The sequence below is a fragment of the Cannabis sativa genome, chromosome 5, assembly GCF_029168945.1.
Source record: "Cannabis sativa cultivar Pink pepper isolate KNU-18-1 chromosome 5, ASM2916894v1, whole genome shotgun sequence".
Taxonomy (NCBI): domain Eukaryota; kingdom Viridiplantae; phylum Streptophyta; class Magnoliopsida; order Rosales; family Cannabaceae; genus Cannabis; species Cannabis sativa.
The window spans coordinates 12,570,872-12,595,141 of NC_083605.1; the positions used below are offsets into that span (position 1 = coordinate 12,570,872).

General features: G+C 33.4%; 1 protein-coding gene and 1 long non-coding RNA gene across 6 annotated transcripts; both read left to right on the forward strand.

Moving 5' to 3' along the window:
• The first annotated feature begins 7,792 nt into the window (after positions 1 to 7,792).
• On the forward strand, positions 7,793 to 10,775 carry LOC115716975 (uncharacterized). 5 transcript variants are annotated; one of them, XR_009687799.1, is made up of 5 exons: positions 7,813 to 8,151; positions 8,958 to 9,040; positions 9,290 to 9,837; positions 9,918 to 9,983; positions 10,263 to 10,775. It is a non-coding gene; the product is annotated as an uncharacterized LOC115716975 (long non-coding RNA). The 5 variants fall into 5 exon arrangements; XR_009687800.1 differs by lacking the exon at positions 10,263 to 10,775 and adding an exon at positions 8,284 to 8,414 and having other exon boundaries at positions 7,793 to 8,151; positions 9,290 to 10,256; XR_009687798.1 differs by having other exon boundaries at positions 7,811 to 8,151; positions 9,290 to 9,983.
• Positions 10,776 to 13,373: 2,598 nt separating this feature from the next.
• LOC115717619 (uncharacterized) lies at positions 13,374 to 15,493 on the forward strand. Its single transcript, XM_030646603.2, has 4 exons — positions 13,374 to 13,947; positions 14,065 to 14,578; positions 14,761 to 14,977; positions 15,071 to 15,493. Exons 1-4 carry the CDS (start codon positions 13,374 to 13,376, stop codon positions 15,491 to 15,493), a joined length of 1,728 nt encoding a protein of 575 aa, XP_030502463.2.
• Positions 15,494 to 24,270: the final 8,777 nt, after the last annotated feature.

Genomic DNA, 24,270 nt, shown 5'->3' on the forward strand with positions numbered 1-24,270 from the left:
GTTGTGGTTCAATGATAGATAAAGGGAAATTTACATCATACATTGCCTTTTTCTAATTTATTACATATATACTGTCAAGCGGTATTTTTTTCTTTTTTACTATGTATATTTTTTGATTTTATACGGCAGTATACTGTCTTTTTTGTACAAAGTTTTTTTGTTTATTTTTTTTACTGATTGGGACATGGGCTGTCACGAAAGTGACAAGTTCTTTATTTTTTTATTTTAATGGATTTAAAAATTATTATTTATTATTTTTAATATTTAATAATTATTACATTATCTTTTGATTTAAATGTTGATGGGGACGTGGGCTGTCACAAAAGTGACATGTTTTTTTATCTTTTTTTTTATTTATTTATTTAAATAGATTTAAAGATTATTCTATATTATTTTTAATATTTAATAATTATTACATAAATCCCACCCCCCATGTCCTACTATTCATCTTATTCTTCTAGTTTTTTTTTTTCCAGACACTTATTGTGAAGTGGGTGGTTTCTATTTTTTTTTTTTAAAATTTGTGCAGGTTTTTTTTTTTTTTTTTTTTTATTTTTTTTTATCTTAAACTTCCGTACACATTTCCCACTTTTTTGTTGGAATTCTTCTATAAATATTGTTTTTCCTCATTAACAATGGTTGTTACCCGATCTTCCTCCCCTATTGCCAAAAAGTCCCCAAAATAACCTAAAAAAACACGAGCATCAATGGACAAGAAGAGTTTGAAAGATAATCCTCCTAGCCATACTTCCCCAGTTCCTGCTAAAAGAAAACTAGGTGTTGGTACTTCGAAGAGCACTAAATCAAAATACCCTTAATCTGTGTTGGAGAACTCCGACTCTGATTTTGATTTTTTTTCTATTGTTGATTATATTTTCCATTTCTCTTTTTTTTTTTTTGCATGTTTTTTTTGTTAGTCCTCCTATTTTATAGTTTTCTGTTTGTTTGACTCTGCGTCTTGCTGTTTTTTTGGTTTTATTTTGTTAACTCTTAGGGAAAGGGTAAATACCAAGTGAAGATTGTTCAATCAACTGATCTGTTTGAAGATATAATTGAGAAAAGGGTTGTTGAGGTGTGTCATTTCATTATTTTAGTTGAAATATTTTTTTATGCTTGTTTTTTATGTTCTTTATTATTTTTTTTTTGTTGTTTTAGTAGTATTTTCTTATGTTTTTATAGGATTGAGAATTCAATTACACCCGATCGGAATACTACCATTCCAGAGTTTTTTTATGCTTGTTTTTTATGTTCTTTATTTATTTATTTTTTTTTTTTGTTTTAGTTTTGTTTTAATAGTGTTTTCTTATGTTTTTTTATAGGATCGGAAATCCAAGTACACCCGATCGGAATACTACCATTCTAGAGTTATAACCTCTGGTTATTACTCTGTTATTGAAGATATTAAAAAAATTCTTACTGAAACCCAATTAAATATGTTTTCAAAAAATGTATTGGAAGTTGTTTTTGATTGCGTAGTAGCTGAGGACATACTTCAGTTTTGTCTTTGTATGCCTGACTTTTTTCAACTTCTGGGTAGTGTTTGTCTGTTATTAGATTTGCGTTGTTGATGTCAATTTCTGGATCTAGTTTTTTACTGTTGTTTTCAAGTTTTTCTACTATTTCTTCAGCAACCATATTCATATAGTCAACTATGTCGAATTTGACGTTCTCAAATTCTCTTATTTTTGACTCTCCTCCTTATTCTGATTGGTGTTCGAGTGTGTATGATTCTGTTGTTGCTTGCCACATTTTCTTGATATGGTGTTGTTGTGGATGTGATATTTGGGATTACAGCAGGTGTTGTGTTGTTGCTCTGTCCATTTCCAATGAAGAAGGAGGCGTCGTTTGTCCCTTGTTACTGTTCACAATACAAAAGAAAAAAATAATGGGCCTGGGCAGTATAAAAGAAAAAGTTGGGCCTGGACAGTATAAAAAAAATTTCTGCCGTGTGGCAGTATCTTTGTAAAGATTAGAAAAAAAAATTAGTATTTTTTGTAAGTTTCCCTAAATAAATGCATTCATGCAATTGAAATTATAATAACCTAGTTTACCGTCCATGCTGACCAAGGCAACTATTTAAATTTTTCCTTCTCAATGATTCACTCCATGGAGAATCATAGAGTTTTGGAGGTTGAGTTTGGCTTTGACTTTTGACAAAGGTAAAATTTATTAGCTCTTATCTATCATGAGAATGCATCACAGTAGTCTATTATTTAGTTTTGGATCTTCACTTTGATAAGTGTCTATGCATTACTTTTTTAGAAATTCTTTATTCTTTATTCTTTATTTATTTTTATATTAATATTTATTGAGAATTTTATTCTTAATTAACACGTGAATCAAATATGGTCTCCCCTTTCTAACAGCAGTAAAGTTAGAATCACTTTTGAGGATATTGAAGAGGAAGTCTCTTTCTGGACACCATCTATTGTCTGTTATGTATTGGGGGCTAATCCTCCATTACATGTGCTTGAAGGTTTTGTCAATAGAATATGGAAAGATAAAATTGATAAGGTGAAACTATTAGCATATGGAGTCTTTATCATCCGATTTAGCTCTATAGAATATAGAGATCAGATTTTGAATGGAGGGTATATTTTCTTTAATAGGAGGCCTGTGATAATGAAGCCTTGGAACCCCCATGAAAACTTTAAGAAAGAGAATGTGAAGTGTGTGCCCATATGGATTCAATTAGAGGAGTTGGAACTGAAATATTGGGGTCATGGAACACTGTCCAAGATTGTAAGCCAGGTTGGGAAGTTGGTTATGCTTGATTCAATCACTAGGGAGAGAGAGCGGTTGAGCTATGCAAGAGTTATGGTTGAGGTGATGATGGATCAGAAATTTCCAGACTTTTTGGAATTTGAAAATGAATTCGGTTCAACTACTACAGTGATGCTGAAGTATGAGTGGAAACCAGTGGCCTGTTCTCACTGTTCTGGATTTGGACATACAGCAGAGGAATGTAGGAAACACTCTAATGGAAAGCCACAATGGGTAATGAAAAAGGACAATAGGAAGCAGGTTGAGACAGATGAAGAGGGCTTTGTGAAGGTGACTCGGAATAAGAGTAAAGCTGAGTATAATGAATCTGAAGTTGCTGGGAAGAAGGGGGCAAGTACTAGTAATTCTTTTCAGATTTTAGAAGATAATGAAGAGAGTTTGATAGAACAGGAAAAGGAGAATGAACATGAGATAGAAGGGTTTGATGCTAGGGAAGTGATTAAAACAAGAGAGGGGGGAGCACCCTCTCTTTCCAATGGATAAATTGTTGTGTTGGAACGTCCGAGGAGCCAATAATCAGCATAAACAACAGTTGATTAAGCAATTCATTAGTGCTCAGCATGTTGATTTTGTTGGTCTTCTCGAGACGAGGGTTAAGGCTCCAAAATTAGGAGTCTTATACTCAAATGTGTTTCAAGGATGGTGTTTTTCTTCCAACATAGCTTGGCATTCGGGAGGGAAAATTGTAATAGCTTGGAATCCTTCAAGATTCATAGTTGATATTATTAAATGCACTAGTCAACTAATGCATTTAAAAATAACAACTATTGATGGATTTAATAGTTTTTTAACGGTGATATATGCTGCAAATAATAGATTGGAAAGAAGAGTGTTGTGGAAGGACTTGAATGATCTTAATACCTCAGAAAATTGGCTACTCATGGGAGATTTCAATGACATATTAGCTAAGGAAGAAAGGATCGGTTTCAGAGTAAAATCCTACCCCGATTCTGACTTTCTTCAATGTGTCAACTCTTGTGGATTAGAGGATGTCAAGTCGAGTGGGAATTTTTTTACATGGTCAAATAAACAGCCTGGTGAGGATAGAATTCATTCCAAGATTGATAGGATTCTTGCTAATCAAGCTTGGATCAACAGATATGAGTATGCAGAAGCTGTATTCCTTAATGAAGGCATTTTTGATCATTCCCCTGGCATTTTAACACTTTATCCTGGTATTGTGGGGGGGAAGAAACCATTCAAATACTTTCGAATGTGGAAATCACATCCAAAGTATGAGTTAGCTTTGAATGAAATCTGGAAGAGTGAGATCAGAGGCTCGAAGATGTACCAAGTGGTGTCTAAAATGAAGCAATTGAAAGTGAAACTAAAGGAGATCAATCGAGAGGGATTTTCTGATCTTCATAGTGCACTGATTGTAGCAAAAACAGATCTGGACAAATGGCAAGATTTACTTCAGAAGCAACCTTTAAATGGGGAAACTCACAGCAAAGAAAAGGAGGCTCGAGAAGTGTTAGTGAAGGTGCAGAAAGATTATTCTTCTTTTCTCCAACAGAAAGCAAAAATGGCCTGGATTGAGAATGGTGACAGCAACACTGCCTTATTTCATGCTTGTATTAAGCATAGAATTAGACAGAATCGTATCCTCTCGATAGAAGCTCAAGATGGACAGCGGGTTCATGAACCAGAGCTCATTACTGGTGCATTTCTGAGTTTCTACAAAGACTTACTTGGGACAAAAATGGTGAACAGAAAGAGAGTTCAGAATAGTGTAATCTCCAAAGGAGCAAGGGTATCAGCAGAGCAATCAAAACCACTACTTCGGGGATTCACTACAGAGGAAGTAAAGGCAACAGCTTTTAGTATTCCGAGTGGCAAAGCTCCAGGTCCTGATGGATTCTCTAGTAGTTTTTTCCAAGACAATTGGGAGGCTATTGGTGATGACATAAGTGAAGCAGTCCTATCATTTTTGGATTCAGGTAATATTCTCAAAGAAATCAATTCAACTATTATTACCTTGGTTCCAAAAATAAAATGTCCTAACACTGTCAAAGATTTTAGACCAATTGCGTGTTGTAATGTTATTTACAAGATTGCAACAAAGCTTTTGAGTTCTAGAATTCGAGACATTCTTCCTGAAATAATTTCTCCTTCCCAAGGAGGATTTATTAAAGGAAGATTCATAGGGCATAATATTATGATTTGTCAGGACCTGGTGAGACACTATAGTAGAAAAGCCAATAAACCAAGTTGCATGATCAAGCTCGACCTTCAAAAGGCTTATGATACTATTGAGTGGGGATTCTTGGAAGAGATGCTAGAAGGCTTAAACTTTCCTAAGGAATTCATTAAGCTGATAATGAATTGTATTACAACTCCGAGGTTCTCTCTTATGTTCAATGGGTCCTTACATGGGTTCTTTGAAGCTAAAAGGGGACTTAGGCAAGGGGACCCCATGTCTCCTCTGTTATTTGTCTTGGGAATGGAATACTTATCTAGACTTATGAAGAAAATAGGTGAGAAAAAGGACTTCCTATTCCATGATAGATGTGCCTCACTTCAATTGAATCATTTGGCTTTTGCAGATGATGTACTTTTGTTTTGTCATGGAGATACACAGAGCATCACTTATATGCTTCAAGCTCTTAAACTTTTTTCTTTCACTTCTGGGCTTCAACCGAATGCTAGCAAAACTGCAATTTATTGCAGTAACATGAATGAAGGAAGTGTGAAGAATTTGATTAAAGCATCGGGGTTCTCTAGACAAGCCCTGCCATTTACTTATCTGGGGATACCTATTTGTTCTGGGAAGATTTCAGGTAAGGAATGTGAACTGTTGGTTGAAAAAATGACGGCTAGAATTAAGAGTTGGAGTTCAAGAAATCTCTCATTTGCAGGTCGGATTACTCTAATTAACTCTGTATTGATAGCAATTCAGGCATATTGGAGTCAGATGATGGTGTTGCCAAAAAAAGTGGTAAGAGCAATAGAAACTGTGTGTAGGGCTTTTTTGTGGAAGGGCCAAGCAATGTTCAATGGTCCTGGGGCTGTAGCTTGGGAAAACATATGTCAACCAAAAAAAGCAGGAGGTTTGGGAATCATAAAGATAGAAGAGTGGAATAAAGCAGCTATTTGTAAGTACATCTGGGCCATATCTAACAAGCGGGACAGCCTCTGGCAAAGATGGATACATAGTGTATACCTTAAGGATCAAGATTGGTGGAATACACAGCCTCTATCCATGCCAGCTGGTATTGGAAAAAGTTGGTAGCCATCAAAGAACAGCTGAAGCTGAAGTGTGATACAGCAGAATTCCAGCAGAGACATTACACAATTGTAGCAGGTTATGTACTCTTTTCTCCTCCTGGAACTAAACAGAAATGGTGCAATGAGGTATGGAATAGATTGAATATCCCCAAACATAGTGTTATCTTATGGTTAGCCATGTTAAATAGATTGAAAACAAAAGAGAGATTGCTCAAGCATGGATTACAAGTTAGTGAACTATGCTGCCTGTGTAATGTTCAAGCTAAAACGGTGCAACATTTATTTTTTGAATGTGATGTGGCTGTGAAATGGTTGAAGGATATAAAACAGTGGCTGTCTTGGAATGTGGTGTCTTTGGATCTTGCTACTTTACTTCGTTGGATTGCAAGGGCCAAGATTTCGAAATTCCGAAAGAAGGTATATACTGCTGCAATAGCTGGACTGGTTTATAGTGTTTGGAAGCTGAGGAACAACATAACTTGGCAAGGGGAATCATTATCCACTAACCGGGTTACTGAGGAGACAAAATGGAATATCAAAACACGTATTGTTGTGTTTACACCCAAGAAGACTAAAGAAGTAGATAAAAAATGGTTCAATGAACTATAATGTAGATAAGATGTGATGTATAGATTGATTGGGCCCGATTTGGGTGCCTTTAGTTTGTAAATATTGTTTGTGCAATACAATGTCCTGATTTATCAAAAAAAAAAAAAAACTAAATTAATTTGTTAATTTCTAGTATATATGTGCTTTGCAAACCTGCCACCAGTTTTATGTTCAAAGGCTTCTTTAAAAATGATGAAATTTACTAATGGACAACTTTATATGGAGTTTTGTAGCTGTTTTAGGTAGTTGGTTCTATTTTGATCTAGGGTTTCTGGAGTTTCCATGGCCACATCTTCAGCTTGAAGATGCACCTTCGATTCTCAGGTCCCTTCAAGAAGTGGTTAGAGACTTCTGGTGCCGGTAAGCTCTCTCCGCCTTAAAACTTGTCGGAGAAGGGAAGCTACGAGCACTATGCCGAATCGACCCACCACGATCGCCTCTTTTGTGGTTGGAAGCTCTCCGCTATCGATGCATCACTTGCCTTCTCCGTAGAGAACTCAATCTTTCGGCTCAGCAATTTGGGATTTTATGTTTCTTATCTTTTAGTTTTTGTTCCATTTTTTTTTTCAGGTTCTTCAAATTAGGTTTTTATTTTTTGAAATATTTTTTAGAGATTAATGTAGTCTGTAATGGCATTATACGATGGTCTAGTTAGGTACTCAAGGAATGATATTTAGGGTAAATAGTGGCATAAGTATCCAAAGTTTTGAGTTTGTAAGCGGCATAAACCCAATGATTTTCTTTAGTGGCATAAGTACCCAATATTTGTAAAACTGTAATTTTTCTCTAATGCTCCATTTTAAATTCATTAAAAAAAAATTGGAAGTAATTAATATTACATATTTTCGTCCAGACCAAATAATCTAGAATTTGGGTCTTATATGTGTCTTGTTTAAGACAATAACAAAGTCTGTACTGATGAAACTGAAAGAAAATTACAATTTTATAGACATTGGGTACTTATGCTACTAAAAAAATTATTGGGTTTATGCCACTTATAAACCTAAAACCTTAGGTATCTTATGTCACTATTTATCCTAATATTTATGGTGGATAAATGTAGACTTTGTAATAAACTTTGAATAAATTGGAATAAGAATGAATCAAAATGAAATTACAAAAAATAAAAAATAAAAAATCAATATATATAGGAAGGTTTTAAACATTCCATGTGGCAGCATACTTATGCTTATTTTCTAATCTTTGTCCTCTTAATTTTTTAACTTATTTCTAATTTTTTAATTTATTTAAATTTTATTTTATTAATTAATTGATTACTTTTAATGGGTCTTAATGATTTAGGTTTCATTTTCTTTAGGTCTTTTCGTTTATCTCATTTCTTATTTTGCCTCCATCTTCTTAGACAGAGAAAAAAAACCCTTCAGAATATAATGATCCTTTCATTTCGCCTTCTCTGCTCTTTCTCTCTTTAATTTTCCATTCCACCCAAATTTGACGAATCTAATAATTTTAAGACAGCAGGATTACCGGAGAAAGAGGCTGCCCCTGCATCCAAAATGGCATCGTTTGGTAATATGCCAAGTTCTAATCATCTTTTTAATTTTATATGATTCTTGCTATTTGTAATTAAGTAGTTGATTGTGTGGTTTTGATATTTGTTTCTTTGTGTGTGTGGTGTTGGTGGAAATTTAATTTGAAAAGCCTTAAGACCAAACTCTAGGAAAGGCTTTGGTGAATGTGTACCATGTGTCTGAGAAGCCTAAATACCAAAGATAAGAAACCAAAACACAAACAAAATTGCCCAGTAACGAGCAGGTCCATACTTGATTCTGGTAAGCACAAACTGCAACATTCAAAACTATATTCAATTACATCCCATTTGAGTTAATAGCTGGAACTTTATGATAGTAATCAATGGCCTGCTGCCAAATGCCATGCTCTGTGCTTGCGATAAAATTTCAGTGCTTTTAACTTTTTTATTGAGTTTTCTTTTTTATTATTAATCTTTGTTAGTATCAATTGCTTTATTAAATTTGCTTCATTAAGCTTAAGTGAAGGTTGGTTGGGAATGAAAATCAATTAATTGATAAGCCAGAGAAAATCAGAGTTAATTCATGCAATGACATTGTGCTTGGTGAGGATCAAATTTTTGATGTTTCGTAAACGAGCATGCCTATGGTCTCCAGAAAGTTCAAATAACAACAATTTGTTTTTTATTTCGTTAGTTGCGATTACGATTTATTTTTTTTGTTTTTTTGTTTTTTAAATTTTTGCCGTTTAATATTATAGTATAAATTTTTGCTGATATATGGTGTCAGTTTTTACCATTATTCTCAAAATGTTCTTAGTTTATAATTGGATTTGTTTCACTGCAGGAGCTTAATGCAATTTGCGAGAGCAATTATCAGCAGAAGACGAAGAAGAGATCTTAGCAGAATTTGAGAGCTTAGAAATTGAGGTTAGTGTGTTTCTCTTTTTGACAGATTGTATAGCTAAAATTAAACGTTCATCCACTTATTTTTTGTTAAACTAATATTGCTTGATTTAAACTAAGAAGTGTGCCTCTTGCTCAGGTAGAGATTACCATACATTTTCTCTCTTCAATTCGTATTATAACTATAATTTTATTTTTATTTTATGTATGTTGATGTGTGAGGCTTACTTTCAATGGTATTCACCTAAATGTTCATCTATAATTTCAATGCAGGCTATAAAAATACTAAACGATGAAATGCAGTTGGATGTCATCAAGATTGGAAATTTGGTTCGGGTTAAAGTGCGCAATCCGTATGTTTAAAATACGTTATAAAAGATGACCTTCTTTGAAATCCTAAAGAAACAGGTATTATAGTAATGTGTGAGTGTGTGCGTGTGCTTTAAATAAAATAAAATAGATGGGAGAACACTGCAAATCGCTCGCAGTTGGGACGAAGGTGCTACTCCTCTTAAAGATATATTTAAGGTCTTTTGGGTTCTATTGTTTTTATTTATTATGGTTTTTATTTATCAACTCTTTTGATTTCGTAACTAATTTTGGTATAGTTTTTATTCACTAATTTTGGTATGGTTATTATTTTTCAACTCTTTTTATTTCTTCTTCATCATTCATTTGGATGTGAGCAGGAGAAAGAACTCTTTGAAAGGCGAAAGACATAATGCATGGCTTAATGATGAGTTTACATCCAAAAAAGACAATCTTATTGAGTTGCGGAGAAAGCATGATTCAAAGCTTGCAAAGTAACATCATTGGAGGAGGTATTGAGATACAAAATTATGTTGCATCTCACTCCTTATTAGCTGGGTATCATATATGTTATAATTCTAATCATGTCTAGGAATTACGCTCAACTAAAGATACTGCTTTAGCAAACGAAGAACAACTATCTGCTGAACTCTTAACAGTAAGTGCTTCTAAAATTCTGCATATTGAGATGATGATGAAAATAGAATCTGATTCTATCTACGTTCATCTTATTGACTTAACCCTTTTAGTCTTTTATTGCATTCTTCTTAGAATCTAATTTTATTTATTTATTTTGTTTGATTTGTGTTTTTTTTCTAGGGGTTATATATAGTCATAATTTGGATTTCTTTTTAATGTTTACAAATTAGAGAAATCCTGAACTATATCAATATCATACATGATATAGTTTCTCCGTTATTTTTTTTTTGTTTTGCAGGAACCACCTACCAAGAAGTTTGTTATGGATAGTGAAATGTCAGATTACATTCTTGCCAAAGTTTGATTCTGCAAGTAAGATTATCGAATCAATTATTATTTTTTGGTCTGTTTTTAGAAACTGTCTTAATCCGAAGGAAGCAATTGTAAAAGTAATATGTGCATCTTCAAAATGTGGAGAATACCTGGTCGAGATAAGTATGATTGGTGCTTTAGAAATTAATAATAAATTATACAATATAAACAAATATTTGTGTGGTGGTTGGGTATTTATGCCATTTTCGTTTATGTGTTTTATGGTTGAATATTGAGCTTTTTGGCTATTTGTGTTTGTTTACTGTTAATGTGGCTGTTAAACCTCTAGACTATTTGAATTTCTTAGTGTTTGGTCTTCAAATTATTTAACGATTGTTTAACAGTACTTTTTTATTTTATTAATGTCTTAATGGAGATATACTATTGTTTTAAATACAAGTTTTATTATTGTCAAATTTGAAACAATAGAACTAAAAACCATTGGGAATTATAAAGCAAAAATAAAACAGGTTATTTTAATAATAATAATAATAATAATAATAATAATAATAATAATAATAATAATAATAATAGTTTTTTTTTTTTTTTTTTTTTTAAATGGTTGTTGTAGATTGGGGATGATTCATTATATTATGACAATGGTAGGGAATTTATCAAAATTTCTTCAAACATCTACAAAAAAATCATATGGTTATCCCATGAATTTTATAGTCGAACCTATCTACCTTTCACTATTGTATAATAATAGTGACCCGATATATTTGAAAGAAAGCAATACTAACGCCAAAAAATGAAATGGTCCATGAGTTGAATGAGATGATTATGAATATGATACCGGGAGAAGGGAGCACCTATTTCAGCTTAGTATATGCAAAGCAAATATAAACACAAATGAAGAAGATTTTTTATATTCAGCTGAGTTTTTGCATAATTTAAAATTTAATTGCATCCCCAATCATGACATACATCTAAAGGAAGGTGCTCCTGTAATGCTCCTTAGAAATCTAAATCAGACATAACGTTTATACAATGACACAAGATTGATTGTTCTTGGTAAATGGTCAATTGGAGCTAATATAATCTCTGGGATAAATATTGGTCAAAATGTAACTATTTCAAGAATAATCATTTTTCCAAATGAATCCAAGTGGCCATTCAAACTCAATAGAAGACAACTTCTTTTGGCACTATGTTTTACCATAACAGTCAATAAAAGTCAAGAACAATCGCTTAAATATGTCGGATTGTATCTCCCTAAGCAAATATTCACTCATGGCCAATTATATGTCGCAGTGTCTCGAGTAACTTAAGGAGAAGGATTAAAATAAAGCTTGCAAAACTAGGGTCGAACCCGCGCGAAGGGCGGCTTTGTTCCCTAGTATAATAATAAAATAAAATAAAATGCACTAACTTTCGTACATAAACCAATTAAATAATAATTAACGGTATATATAAATGCTTCCACTTTAACTAAATTTAAATTAAATTTTAATTCTACAATAATTTTCTAAAATTTTCGTACATAAACCAATTATAGTACATGACACTAAAACTATTAAGAGATTTTTTCTATAATAAACCAAAAATAGATGAAATTTACATTTATGACCCCAAAAAAGGAAATAAACAAAAGTGGAAACTAAAAAGTTAGTAATTACAAAAATACCGGCAGAGAAAACGGAAACCTACATTCTCAACCCAGCAGCCGCATCCTTCTTCGTGACCCAGCCGTCCAACCCCAACAACCCATTCTCAACCATTTTTCTTCCAAAACCAGCAAAATCAAAATCTAAAAAAATGTAGATCTCATAGGAAAACAAGTTGAATCCCGAAAATCCAAATACAAAAACGGAAAGGAAAAAAAAAACAGCCAACCTCCATTGCTGTACAAAAAAAACTCAAAAACAACAATCATTGAAAAAAGAAATCGCGATCAGAGGTGAAGAACCAAATAGAAGGAGATCTGGAAATCAAAGAAACTCACCCATGATTGAATCAGAAAGAGAATTGAAGGTAAACAAATTTTTTCTTGAACGTACTCAAATCCTTTAGTGTAGATTAATAGAAATTTATTATTAATTGATGAAAACCGGATTAAATTGAAATAATAATGAAATATTGGTGAAGCTGAAAAAAAAACAACAACGGTTTGCATGAAAATAAATATTAACGCATATAAATCGTTGCTACAGTGTTTTATTCTGTAAACAGTTGTTTACAAGTTGTGTTCAAGTGGAATAATAGTTGTTTGGGATCTGCAAACTAGAAAAGATGAATCTATTGTTATTAATTACTGATTGCTTTTAAAATAGTTGTTTGATAGTTGATTTAACATATTTAAATAGTCGTCCAGATGAAAGTGTTAGTTGCAGAAGTTATCGCTGGAAAGAGTTGTTTATTAGTTGTTTTGACAGATTTAAATAGTTGTTTGCAACTACAAAAACTGAACCAAGTAAATAATTTACATTATTTCAGGATACGGAACCATTACAAATATTGGTGCAGAGCAATGGGCATTGGGATGACCACAAAAACTATGTTGAGTATGAATCAAGTGGAGAATTAATTTCCACCAAGTGCACTTTTGAGGAACTAATGAGAATAATGATGGAAGAACTCCAATGCAACCCTGAATCAACACAACTACAACTGAAATATCAACTGAAGGAAGGAGGTCAACCACTACAAATCAAGGATGACAAAAGTCTATTGTTCTACATAAAGCTATTAACAAAGGAGGTTGATTTCACAAGGTACCCATTGTGTGTGAACAAAACCAGCAACACGGCACCACCTAACAAAACAATAGTGTGGAACAATATGATCATGGAATCGTATGACAACAACGCAGCACAGGAAGATTTGCAGCAACCTGGAAAAAACACGGCAACAACTTCCAAGCAACAACTATCTGCGCAGACGATTAGATCTGCTGAATATGATACATTTTTCCTTAGAAACAGGGACAGTGTCATCAGAATCAACCATACAACAACCAGAAAACAACAGAGAAAAAACTACAGCAGGAGATGAAGATTTCGACTTCATCGACTATGCAAAGCTTGTGGCTGCAGAAATGGTACAGCAACTCGAAAACAACCAGGAAGAAGAAGAGGAAGTGGACAACACAGAAATGATTATCATCAATGACAAACGACATGAAACAATAGAAAAGGGGCAAATTTACAAGGACAAAGAAACATTGATAAGTACACTATGCTACTTTGCAATCAAGAAGACATTTCAATACAAAGTAGTGAAATCTTGCACAAAAGAATACAACATAGTGTGTTTGGACACAAACTGCAAATGGAGTTTAAAGGCTACAAAAAATGGAAACACAGAAACATTCATAATAAGGAGCTACCAAGAAGAACACACATGTGCAGTTACAATAAGATTTGGAGATCAACGACAAGCTACATCAAAGTTGATAGCAGATTTTGTAAAACCAAAATTCTTGAACCTGAAAATAAAGTGCAGCCCGGCAGACATAAAGACAGGAATGAAAGACAAATACGGAATAAAGATGAATTACATGAAAGCATGGCGTAGTAAAGAGCGAGCACAAACCCAGCTACATGGAAATGCTAAAGAGTCGTACAATCTCTTGCCAAGATACCTGTACATGCTACAGAAAACAAATCCAGGTAAAAAAAATAAAATATTTTAGTTCAAAAATATTTGTTAAAATAAAAATGTTGTTTTTGCGTTGTTATTTAGTTGCGTAACAGTTGTTTGAAAAACACTGTTTAATTAAAATTCAGGAACATTAATTGACATAGAGAAAGAAGATGATGACAGTTTCAAATATGCATTTGTTGCATTGAATGCTGCTATAAAAGGTTGGCCAAATTGCAAACCACTCATCGTTGTGGACGGTACATTCCTAAAGGTCGCGTATGGAGGCACGTTGCTCACTGCCAACACACAAGATGCAGAATCGAAAATTTCTCAACTTGCATACTGCATAGTTGATTCTGAGAACGATAAATCATGGGAGTGGTTCTTAAAAAAAATAAAAGAAGCATTCGGGGTTCGAGAATATCAATGCCTAATATCAGACAGACATGAAAGCATCATCAAAGCAACTAGGAAAGTGTTCCTTGAAATAACACATGGCTACTTCATCTTCCACCTCTTGTCGAACCTCAAAACAAAATTCAAAAAAAATGCAAAGCATTTCAGAGCTCCATTCTTTGCAGCCGCAAAAGCTTACACAGAAATGGAGTTTGAATTCCATATGAGGGAGCTAGACAACTTGGATAAGCGCATAAGACCGTACCTGGAAAAAAATTGGCCATGAAAAATGGTCAAGGTATCATTCAGAAAACAACAGGTGAAAACAAATAAAAAGGATAACATTAATTACATATTCAGATATTTTAAGCATTGTATTTGCGTTGCATTTGAGTTTTTTTTTTAAAAAAATAGAACTATGATAGAAACTGTCCAAATTATAGGTACTCTACCATGACATCAAACATAGCTGAGGCACTGAACTCAGCAAATTTAGCAGCAAGAGAAACACCAGTCACAACATTAATGGAGTGCTTGAGGGCACAAATGCAAGAGTGGACATACAATAATAGAAAGGAGTCACAAAAATGCACAACAAGACTGACACCATCATCTGAGAAAAAATTCATAGGGAACTATGTACACTCATTGCGACTAACAGTAAGTTGAGATTATTGTTCGCATAAAGTAAACTGAAAACAATTATTTTTGCATAGTTTTTTGGTTGTTTTAAAGTTGGTTTAAAACATGCAGGTGAAACCAGCAAACCAAAACCTATTTGAGGTGATAGATGAAGACAGAACAAGAATAGTAAACTTGAAGGAGAAGACGTGCACATGCAACAGATTTCAAAAAGATGAAATGCCATGTAACCATGCAGTCGCCGTCATGAAGGACTTGAACATAAACACATACAACTACTGTGCACAATACTACACATCAAAAGCATGGCTGCAAACATATGAAGAAACAGTATACCCAGTTGGAAACGTTAGAGAATGGGAACTACCAGAATTTTTTGAAGACATCATAGTGTTGCCTCCAAAAGAAAGAATCAAGTCTGGAAGGCCGAGGAAAAGAAGAATGGCAGCAACTTGGGAAACAAAACAAAACAAGTGTGGCAAGTGTGGACAAAAGGGACATAACAAAAAGACCTACAGAAGAATTACAGCATAAAAGTACAAACAACTACACATCAACCAAAAAACAACTATACTAAAACATTTAGAAAAACATACTACATATTACTATTGGTTGTTACTTTTTTTTTTACTGTGCATTTTTATGTGGAGAGATATTGATAATAGAGAATTGGTATTATTATCATTAATATACAAAGAACATCAAATATTATAGTTAAATAATTAAATGAGTGCAAGAAAGTTGAAATTAATAAGAACGAAACAAAACTACATAAAGTGATTAAAATGCAAGGTTAGTCGTTTGTAAGATGGTTGTAATAAGGCTGTTAATGATATGCTTTCATGGGTTAAACTGAATATAAAAATTAAAAATCCAAAACTAGTAACAAATAAAAAACCAATTTCAATAAAAAAAAAAAAAAAAAAACATGATAGAAACTACAACTTGTCTATGATTATGAACATAATCTGGTAATAGAAAAAACAAAAGCTAAATTAAAAAGTACTATTTCCAAAAACAACAAATAGATAACTAAAACAAATTCTTCTTTGGACCCTTTGGAGGAGCCTCATCTTCACTATCAATAAAATCCACTTCTTTCATGCGAGCATACTTATAGAACAACACAGCAAGCCTATCACGGTGTTTCTCAACATCAAATATGGGAGGAATCGGTTTTATATCAATGAAGTATTCGGCAAACGATGCCACGAAACAACCACAGTCACTGGAAAACAACCAAAAAACAACATCAGAAAAACTGAAAAAAAAAAAGGAAAATAACATAAAAAAATAAAACAACACTTGAAAATAAAAATTAAAAACAACTTACTTCGAGGTTTGTTGAGGCAAACCATCAACCTTAACAACTTCGAAAGGGTCTAAACAAACCGGTTTGTTTTCCCTTTTGAACTCATCGAACAAAGCAAAAAAGTGGGGCAACAACACCGCAAATGGCTGACAACCTTTGATAGCGACACTATCTTTCATAGCAGTCGACAAGGAGTTGTACATGTACATACGCCTTTCCTCAATATTCAAGCGACCAAGAATCCAATGTGATTCAGTCTCCATATGGATGATAAACAAAACATGATCGCACAAATGCCAAGGGGAACCACATAACATTTTTCTACCTCTGATATAATCATCAATGGCATGCTGGGCAGTTATCAAAGAAAGATCTTTTTTCTGTGCAACAAATTTTTCATACAAAGCATGAATGGTTTTGAAGAATAAGCAATCGGTGGTTGTGAACTTAACCTTTGGCTCCTTTGCATACTTTCCTTTTTTACGTAGATAGTAAAAAATGATATCCAAATGATAAACAATAAAAAATGAGAAATGTTCAAAATTAAGAAAATGAATTATATATCAACAACTCAAAAACAACCAACAAACAACATGAAGAAAACTATAGACTGACATTTTTTAAAAAAATAAATTAACTTACAGAATTAGTTAAACATTGGCCAGGATATGCAAGCTTGTGGAACCACATCTTGGTTGCAACATCTTCCACGCCAAAACGAAAAGGGGGAACAATCTTATCCTTACCCTTCAAGTAAACCTTGTCCTTGTCATGGCTAACATAAAAAAAAAAAGAATTGAAACATAAATAGTAAAGTAAAAAAAAATATACAAAAAACACAACAAAAGTGCTGAAATTAAACACTTACAGATCTTTCTTTGATCGCCGTCCTTCACCAAGCCACAAGTCAAATCATTCTCGTCTTTATGTTCTACATCTTCACCAATCTTATCATCAAGAGGACACAAACCAGCCACATACTTAACAACTCCATAACCAGAACCATCTTTAGAACTAGAAATGGAAGAGTCATACTCCATAAACGGAGACGTCAACGCTATGGGTTTCTTAGATTTCCTCTTGTCAACAAGAGGAGTTTCTTCAACGGGAATTGGGTCATCTTCAACAAGTTCAATGTTAGAATCAACATTGAGACCTGTTGCACCCATCTAATATATTTTTTCAAAAAATGAAAAAAAAAGTCAGTGTTAAACACAAACATAAAAAAAATATACCTCAAAACAAACAAGACGACAATCCGTAACCTCAACATTTTCAGAAACTGAAATCTGTTTACTAGAATCACCACCAATTCCATCTGAAGACATCTGTTTATATATGGTATTAAAAAGTAATTAGAGCAAGGTTAAAAAATAACAACCTTTACACAACCAAAAAACAACACAAAAGCAACATTACCATAATCTCAACTGCTTTCACACCGGACTGAACAGTAGCCTCAACATCTATTTGAGTAGATCCGTCATTGAAATCAACGAAATTCTTGATACAGAAAAAAAAGGAAAGAAAAGAGATAAAAAAAAATGAAGTTATTTTTTTGTAAAAGGCTTCAACAACTAAGAAAAAACTACATAACAACTAAAAAACAAAATAAAAACAAAAAGTAAAATAAGAAGACCAACAATAATTGCGAACAACATAATCTATAAACGCAGCCATCTAAATAACATAATAAATACAAATAAATAGTCTGAAAATAAGTTGCAAATTTTTTTTTAAAAAAAAAACAAAAAAACTAAAACATAAGAAGAGACATAACAAGAACATAGAATTACAAGACCACTACCTAAACGGACTTACAACGAAATAAACCACACAAAGTAACTAAAACCTAGTTACATTGTCTACTTATCTACCTTCTCCTCACTATCAGTGCATTCATCATCACTGCCCTTATCATTTTTTTCTTTTGACTCAGAATCTTCATCAGCTTGACCATCCTTTTCTTCACCTTCACTACCCTCACCTTCTTCATCACCCATAACATTCTTTTCTTCATTGTCATCAGTTTCTTCAGATTCATCTAAATCAAAATCTTCTTCATTACCACTTCCACCATCATCATTGGAAGAGTCACTGCCTTTGTCCTAAATTGAAAATATAATTTAAATTAGTATAAAACAACTTAAAAAAAACTGAAAAACAACCATTGAAAAACTAACATACCTTAGCATAAGAATCGGCAAAAACAGTAGAAAACTGTGTCTGCATTGAAGTCATCTGAGCACCAAAAGAAACAAACTGTGCAGACACAAACTCTTTCAACTCAACCAAATCGGAAGAAATCTTCTGTGGGGAAGTATGCAGCAAATCGATCTTCACCTCCAACCCATCAAATTTCTCAGAAAAAGCATCAAGCTTGACAGAAATGTCACTCTGAGCAACAGAAGGCTCTTCGGGAACATGAACACTCTTGTAAGAATTGTAGTCAGTGTCAAACTTTAAACTGCTCAATTTCAAAGCTTTGAACTCAGCAGCAGTGGGCCTCATATTTGATAGTTCTAGCTGATTAAAAAACAACAAAAAGAAAATTTCAATTATAAAGATTATTAATAATGAAAAACAACATAAAAACAACTACTAAAAAACCAAATTAAAACAAGCAGATATACCTTATCTTTGGAAACATAAAAAATAGTAGTCTTCAAAACTTTGAAAGTCGGCTGACTATTGCATGTCCACTGAATAATCCTTGGAATACGAGAGTTTTCCTTTTGGCAATACTTACCTTTCATGTACTTACAACACTCATAGAACCAAATTTGAAAAACATGAGAACAACCAATCAAAGTGTAAAAAACACTCGGCCTCTTTCCCGAACTCCTTGCCTTCCTAACACCTTCAACCCAACTGTCAAGCTTACCCTTCAATGACGAAATAGTCAGTTCAAAAGAACTCCGTCCCCAAGCAAATTCATTGTACCTCCCACTGTCTACAACATCTAAAATAGACCTAGGTACATTTTTATGCTTAGTGCCACTAAGCAAAAACCATTCCACAAAATACAAAACTGCCAACTTCACAGCATCCTCATCAGAATCACCCCACCTCTTGGTGGTAAAATATTCCCTAACAGATTCCTTAGTGATAGAGGATGGAGTTGGCCAATATTTTTCACAAAGACTATTAACGTCTTGCTTAAAATCTAAAACACTATAGTCACCTTCACAGTCTAAACCAGTAATCAAAGCAAACTCCTCAATGCTAAACCTAAGCCTAACACCGCGTATCATTACCCACAACTCAGCATCATTAGGTTGCTGAACCGCCCGCAACAACAACCCATGAAACACTTGTGGTTGAACTTTAAAATCAGGAAGCTTAAGGAAATGTCCAAAACAGGTTTTGGAAAACATTTCAAGTTGTTCAGGTGAAAGGCAAGACTTAATGTTTTCTATCACCTGGAAAGTAGCAGTCGAAAAGGCTTTCGCAATGAAGAGATTCTTCTGATCATAAATATAATCGCATTCCTGTATCAATTGAAACAAAAAAAAAATGAGGACAAAACAAAAAAACTAAAACAGAAACAGAAAACAAATAATAAAAACAATTTTTTTTAAAAAAAAGGACACCTTAGGGGGATTTTTTTTTTGGTAAGTCAAATCCTTCAACCTTCTCTGAGGTCCTAACATGGACCTGCAAAAAATAGAAATACAAAATAAAACATAAGCAACAAATCTGAGCAACAAGAACAAGGCAAATATAAAATGTAGTAACCAAAATACAACCAATACAAAACCTAAAAATAACATTTATGAAACCGTTACAGTATGATAAACGTAAAAGATAAACAGCTTTCAAAAAATACAGTAACAACACTGTAACAACTTGTAAAAAATAAAAGTTATAAAATGGTTGTGAATACTGAAATTATCATAAAAAACCCAAACAAAACTCACAATAAACAGATAAACAAACGAAATATATTTAAAACACTGTAGTTGTTTGTAAAAAGTAAAAATTTTATAATGATAAACAACCAAAACAAACTAACAATAAACAGATAAACAACTAAAAGTATTAACAACACTGTAAAAGCTAGTTAAAAATGAAATTTCTAAAATGCTTCTCAATAATAATATTGTGATAAACAACCGAAAAAAAAAACTCACTATAAACATATAAATAACTAAAAGTATTAACAACACTGTAACATCTTGTTGAAAATGAAATTACTAAAATCCTTCTCAATACTAATATATTGTGGTAAACACTTGAAAAAAAAACTCACAATAAACATATAAACAACCAATGGGGAAATTGCAGTAAATAACTGTAACACAATACGAATTGAACTGTGTAATTTAAAAACAACCAAACAACAACTGAATAAAAATAAGAAAACAACATCAACCACAATACATGACAAAAATACATAAAGAACAACACAAAACATAAAAAAAAATGATGATAAACAACTAAATCAGTGACCTAAAAAGCTGATGTAAAAATTAACTCAATAAAATGATACCAAGCAATTTAAAATTACCTTCGATTTAAGTTTAGGCTTTTGGTCATCAGCATGCACTTCATCCTCAAAATCAGAATCTGAGAAAACCTAGAACAAAAGGGGGGAAAACATTAAATCATCAAATGTAATACAACAAATAGAACAACCAGAAAAAAACTAAAGAAAAATTGAAAAACAGCAAAAAGAAACTTACATCGCGTGTAGACTTGGAAATTTTAGCTCTCTTAGGCTTAGGAGCGTCGACCTTAACTGGAATGGCTCTTTTCTGAGTGCCCGATGTCTCTGGAACATCACCCACTAATTTCTTAGCAATTTTTTTAACCCCATCTTAGCTTCGACTTTGGAAGAAGCAGTTGGAGGCTTCTTAGATTTTTTAGGGTGTTTCTTGGACGGAGATGGGGATTTTGAACCACTTCTAGTGGTTGCCATTTATATAGAAAAAAAACATCGGAGGATGACAATGTAGGTTGAGGAAAACGTGGGTAAGGGCTTGGAGAAGGTGATCGTGAAAAGAAGAAATGGGTTAGGGCTTGAAAATGGTGATCGTGGGAAGCAACTGTTGAAGACGAAAGAAGCAGAGGAAAAAAAATTCAAAAAAAAAAAGGAAAAATGGAGTTATGAGGTGTCGTGCGTGAACGTGTGAAGAAAAGATGACATATGCATGGTAAAGGTAGTTTTGTAATTATGAAACTTTTTGAAAACTAAAATTGAAAAATGTAAAAGGTATAAAAGTTTAAGAAACCGTGTAATGCCAAAAAAGTAAAAAAATGATGAAATGTGGCATCAAGTGTAAAAATCTCAACTATTAATGAGTCTCTTTTATATATTGATAAATTTCTATGATATTTTTGTTTATATTTTATTCTATTAAGATACATTGTTTTTGGTTATTGGTTGGCAATGTTATCTTCAGACGATTCAGATATTTATTTAAAGATATTTAAGTTAGATGTCAAATAATTTGTAAATAATTGGGCATGAAAAATTTATTTAGGTTAGAAGAAACTTTTTCTTTCATGGAGGTCAGCAGGGTATTGCCAAGGGCTATAAGTCTTCTTGACCGACCACTTTAAATTTTTAAATATATCTCTTGCCCCAAAATTGATATCACAACAATGTCACCAGCAATTGAAATTTAAAAATAAAAATAAATAACTTATTTTCTTTAATATATATGGTGTCTTTTTTTTTAAAAAAAAAAATATGATTAGTGTAATCTCATTATAATTTTATAGTTACCATAATAATTATATTATTTGACATATGAAATAAATTTATTAAATAATTAATTTTAATTTAGATATTTAACAAGATCTTTTTTTAAAAAAATAATTTTTATAAATAATTTTATTTTTATATTTAAGTCTATATTATAATTTTTTTTTAACATTTAAACTATTTAATTATAATAATTATAATAAAATTTTATTTTTTACAAAAATTAGACTTCTACCTCTTTTAAAATAAATTTTTTAATAATTAACTATTTTTCAAAATGACATCTAATTATTTTTTTTGTAACAACCGCTTGACCCATCTTCCTTATAAAAAAAAATCTCAATTTCAAAAATTAGGGTTTCAGTCTATCCCGACCTAAGATCATGTGAATTTTCTACTTTGATGCAATTTCCTACATCTCAGCCACAAACTCATTCCTCCGATTCACTAGCTACAGTTAGATTTCTCTTTGATTTTTTAGTGATTTGCTTGCTATTTTCCTACTATTGCTTAGTTGTGATAAAGAAGCAACAATCTTAATTGCTATTTTTGGCTAGCTTATGGACAACATAAGGTCGACCAACATGCATCCTATAAGTGCACGACCGACCAGATATTGGCCTGACAGGACTTTGGTGCACAACTTTACACATGGACATCAAGCCAGACTATGAATTGGGCCTTAACAACCCACAAAAATAGATGCAAAATATCTATTTTCAAGGGGTATTTTAGTCATTTGTATTTTACTAATTTAATGTGTAAATATCAGCTTATTTTACCTATTTCTAAGGAATTTAAAGGGTTTAAGCTCTCTTATATAAAGAGCCTTAACAAAATCCTAAAACCCTAAGTTCTAGGTCTAAAGTCAGTAAGTGCAGGTCACAAACCCTAGCTCTAACTCTGATAACTCATATCTATCTCTCTCACGCTTACTACTGCTCTTCTCATACTTGAGATTTGCCAATCCTGATTCCTACATTGTAACCTTTAGAGAGCTACTTCAGATGCCATCACTATAGTGATCTGAGTAGTATTATCTCTCGGTATCAATACAACTAAAAGGGGAGTAGGCCATAACCCGCTAACTAAAGGAGATGAACTTCTATTAAATCCTGTGTTCATTTACTTTATTATTCTTATTGTGTAACACATGGAAAGCATCAACATTGAATACGACTCTATTGTCGGTTGGCCAAATCTGAGGTCAACAGTTTGGCGATTTCATTGAGAGCAAGTTGATATTATATTTGATCAAACGCCATGGTTAACACGAGGAGAACTCTGACTACAATCTTTGCCTCATCGGGTCTTCTTCAGGATCCTCTAACTACAAATCCTGATGTTCATGTTCCAGCCACAACTAGAATTTCCACGAACACTGCAAATGTAGTCAATCATGCCATCTCGGCAGGCATCACAAATCTAGCCACCATAGCTGGTCAGGGTGACACAAACATCTCAGTGGATATGAACAATCGACCATTTCCTTCGAGGGAAGACCCTCCACTGGCGCCTCCCACTGAAGGAAGAACACACGAGAAACATACCCCAGGCTTAACAACCGGACCCTGTCCCCAATACTATGCTAGAGAGACGGGGCTAGGAATTGGCGAGCCCCATGTAGACTTAGGAGAAGATTTCAAGTTAGCTAGACTTAGAGAGGTCATCTACCAAGCCAGTCAAACTGAAGAACCATGCGCTACTGATTGCGATGTATTCACTCAATAGAGATGCAAATTCCTGAGATGGATGGATGACTAAGAGTACATACTATGATCTCACCAAGTAGAGTTAGACCACCGCAATAGAGAAATCAGTGACCTAATAAGGCAGTTCAATAAAAGAACTACTAAAAGAGGCCAGGATCTCATCAAAGATCCACTCCAAGGAAGACTAGTTGACAGATAGAGGAGGGTCTACTAGTAGTCTGTCCAACCAGGTTCTTCAAGAACTAGGACAGACCTTCCCCTACCCGAAGGAGGACAGGCCTTGCCATAAAGGTCTAATGGCGAGAACAGTCGAATCCCAGCAACCATCGGTTTGGGAGGCTAGCTAGGGATCTCAAGCTCAACAACTCCCCCTAATGGCCAACCTTTGGCCGGCCAGCCCTCTGGAGGTGTACGTCCGGCCGACCAAGGGACTGAAGTCTTTTCTCGAGGCATCTAGGAGTGAGTAACCCAGAGGCTAATCTTCAACCGGCTAGGGCCATAAACGGGTGGAAGCACCCAGAACAACAATTTGAGAAGTGATACTAATCACTTCATGTATCTAGATCCATCTAACACT

Excerpts from the sequence above, each read along its gene's own strand:
- LOC115717619 (XM_030646603.2), top strand. The coding sequence starts at position 13,374 with ATGGTACAGCAACTCGAAAACAACCAGGAAGAAGAAGAGGAAGTGGAC. Across the intron at positions 13,948-14,064 it reads GCTACAGAAAACAAATCCAG|GAACATTAATTGACATAGAG; the intron begins GTAAAAAAAATA and ends ATTAAAATTCAG. Across the intron at positions 14,978-15,070 it reads TACACTCATTGCGACTAACA|GTGAAACCAGCAAACCAAAA; the intron begins GTAAGTTGAGAT and ends TAAAACATGCAG.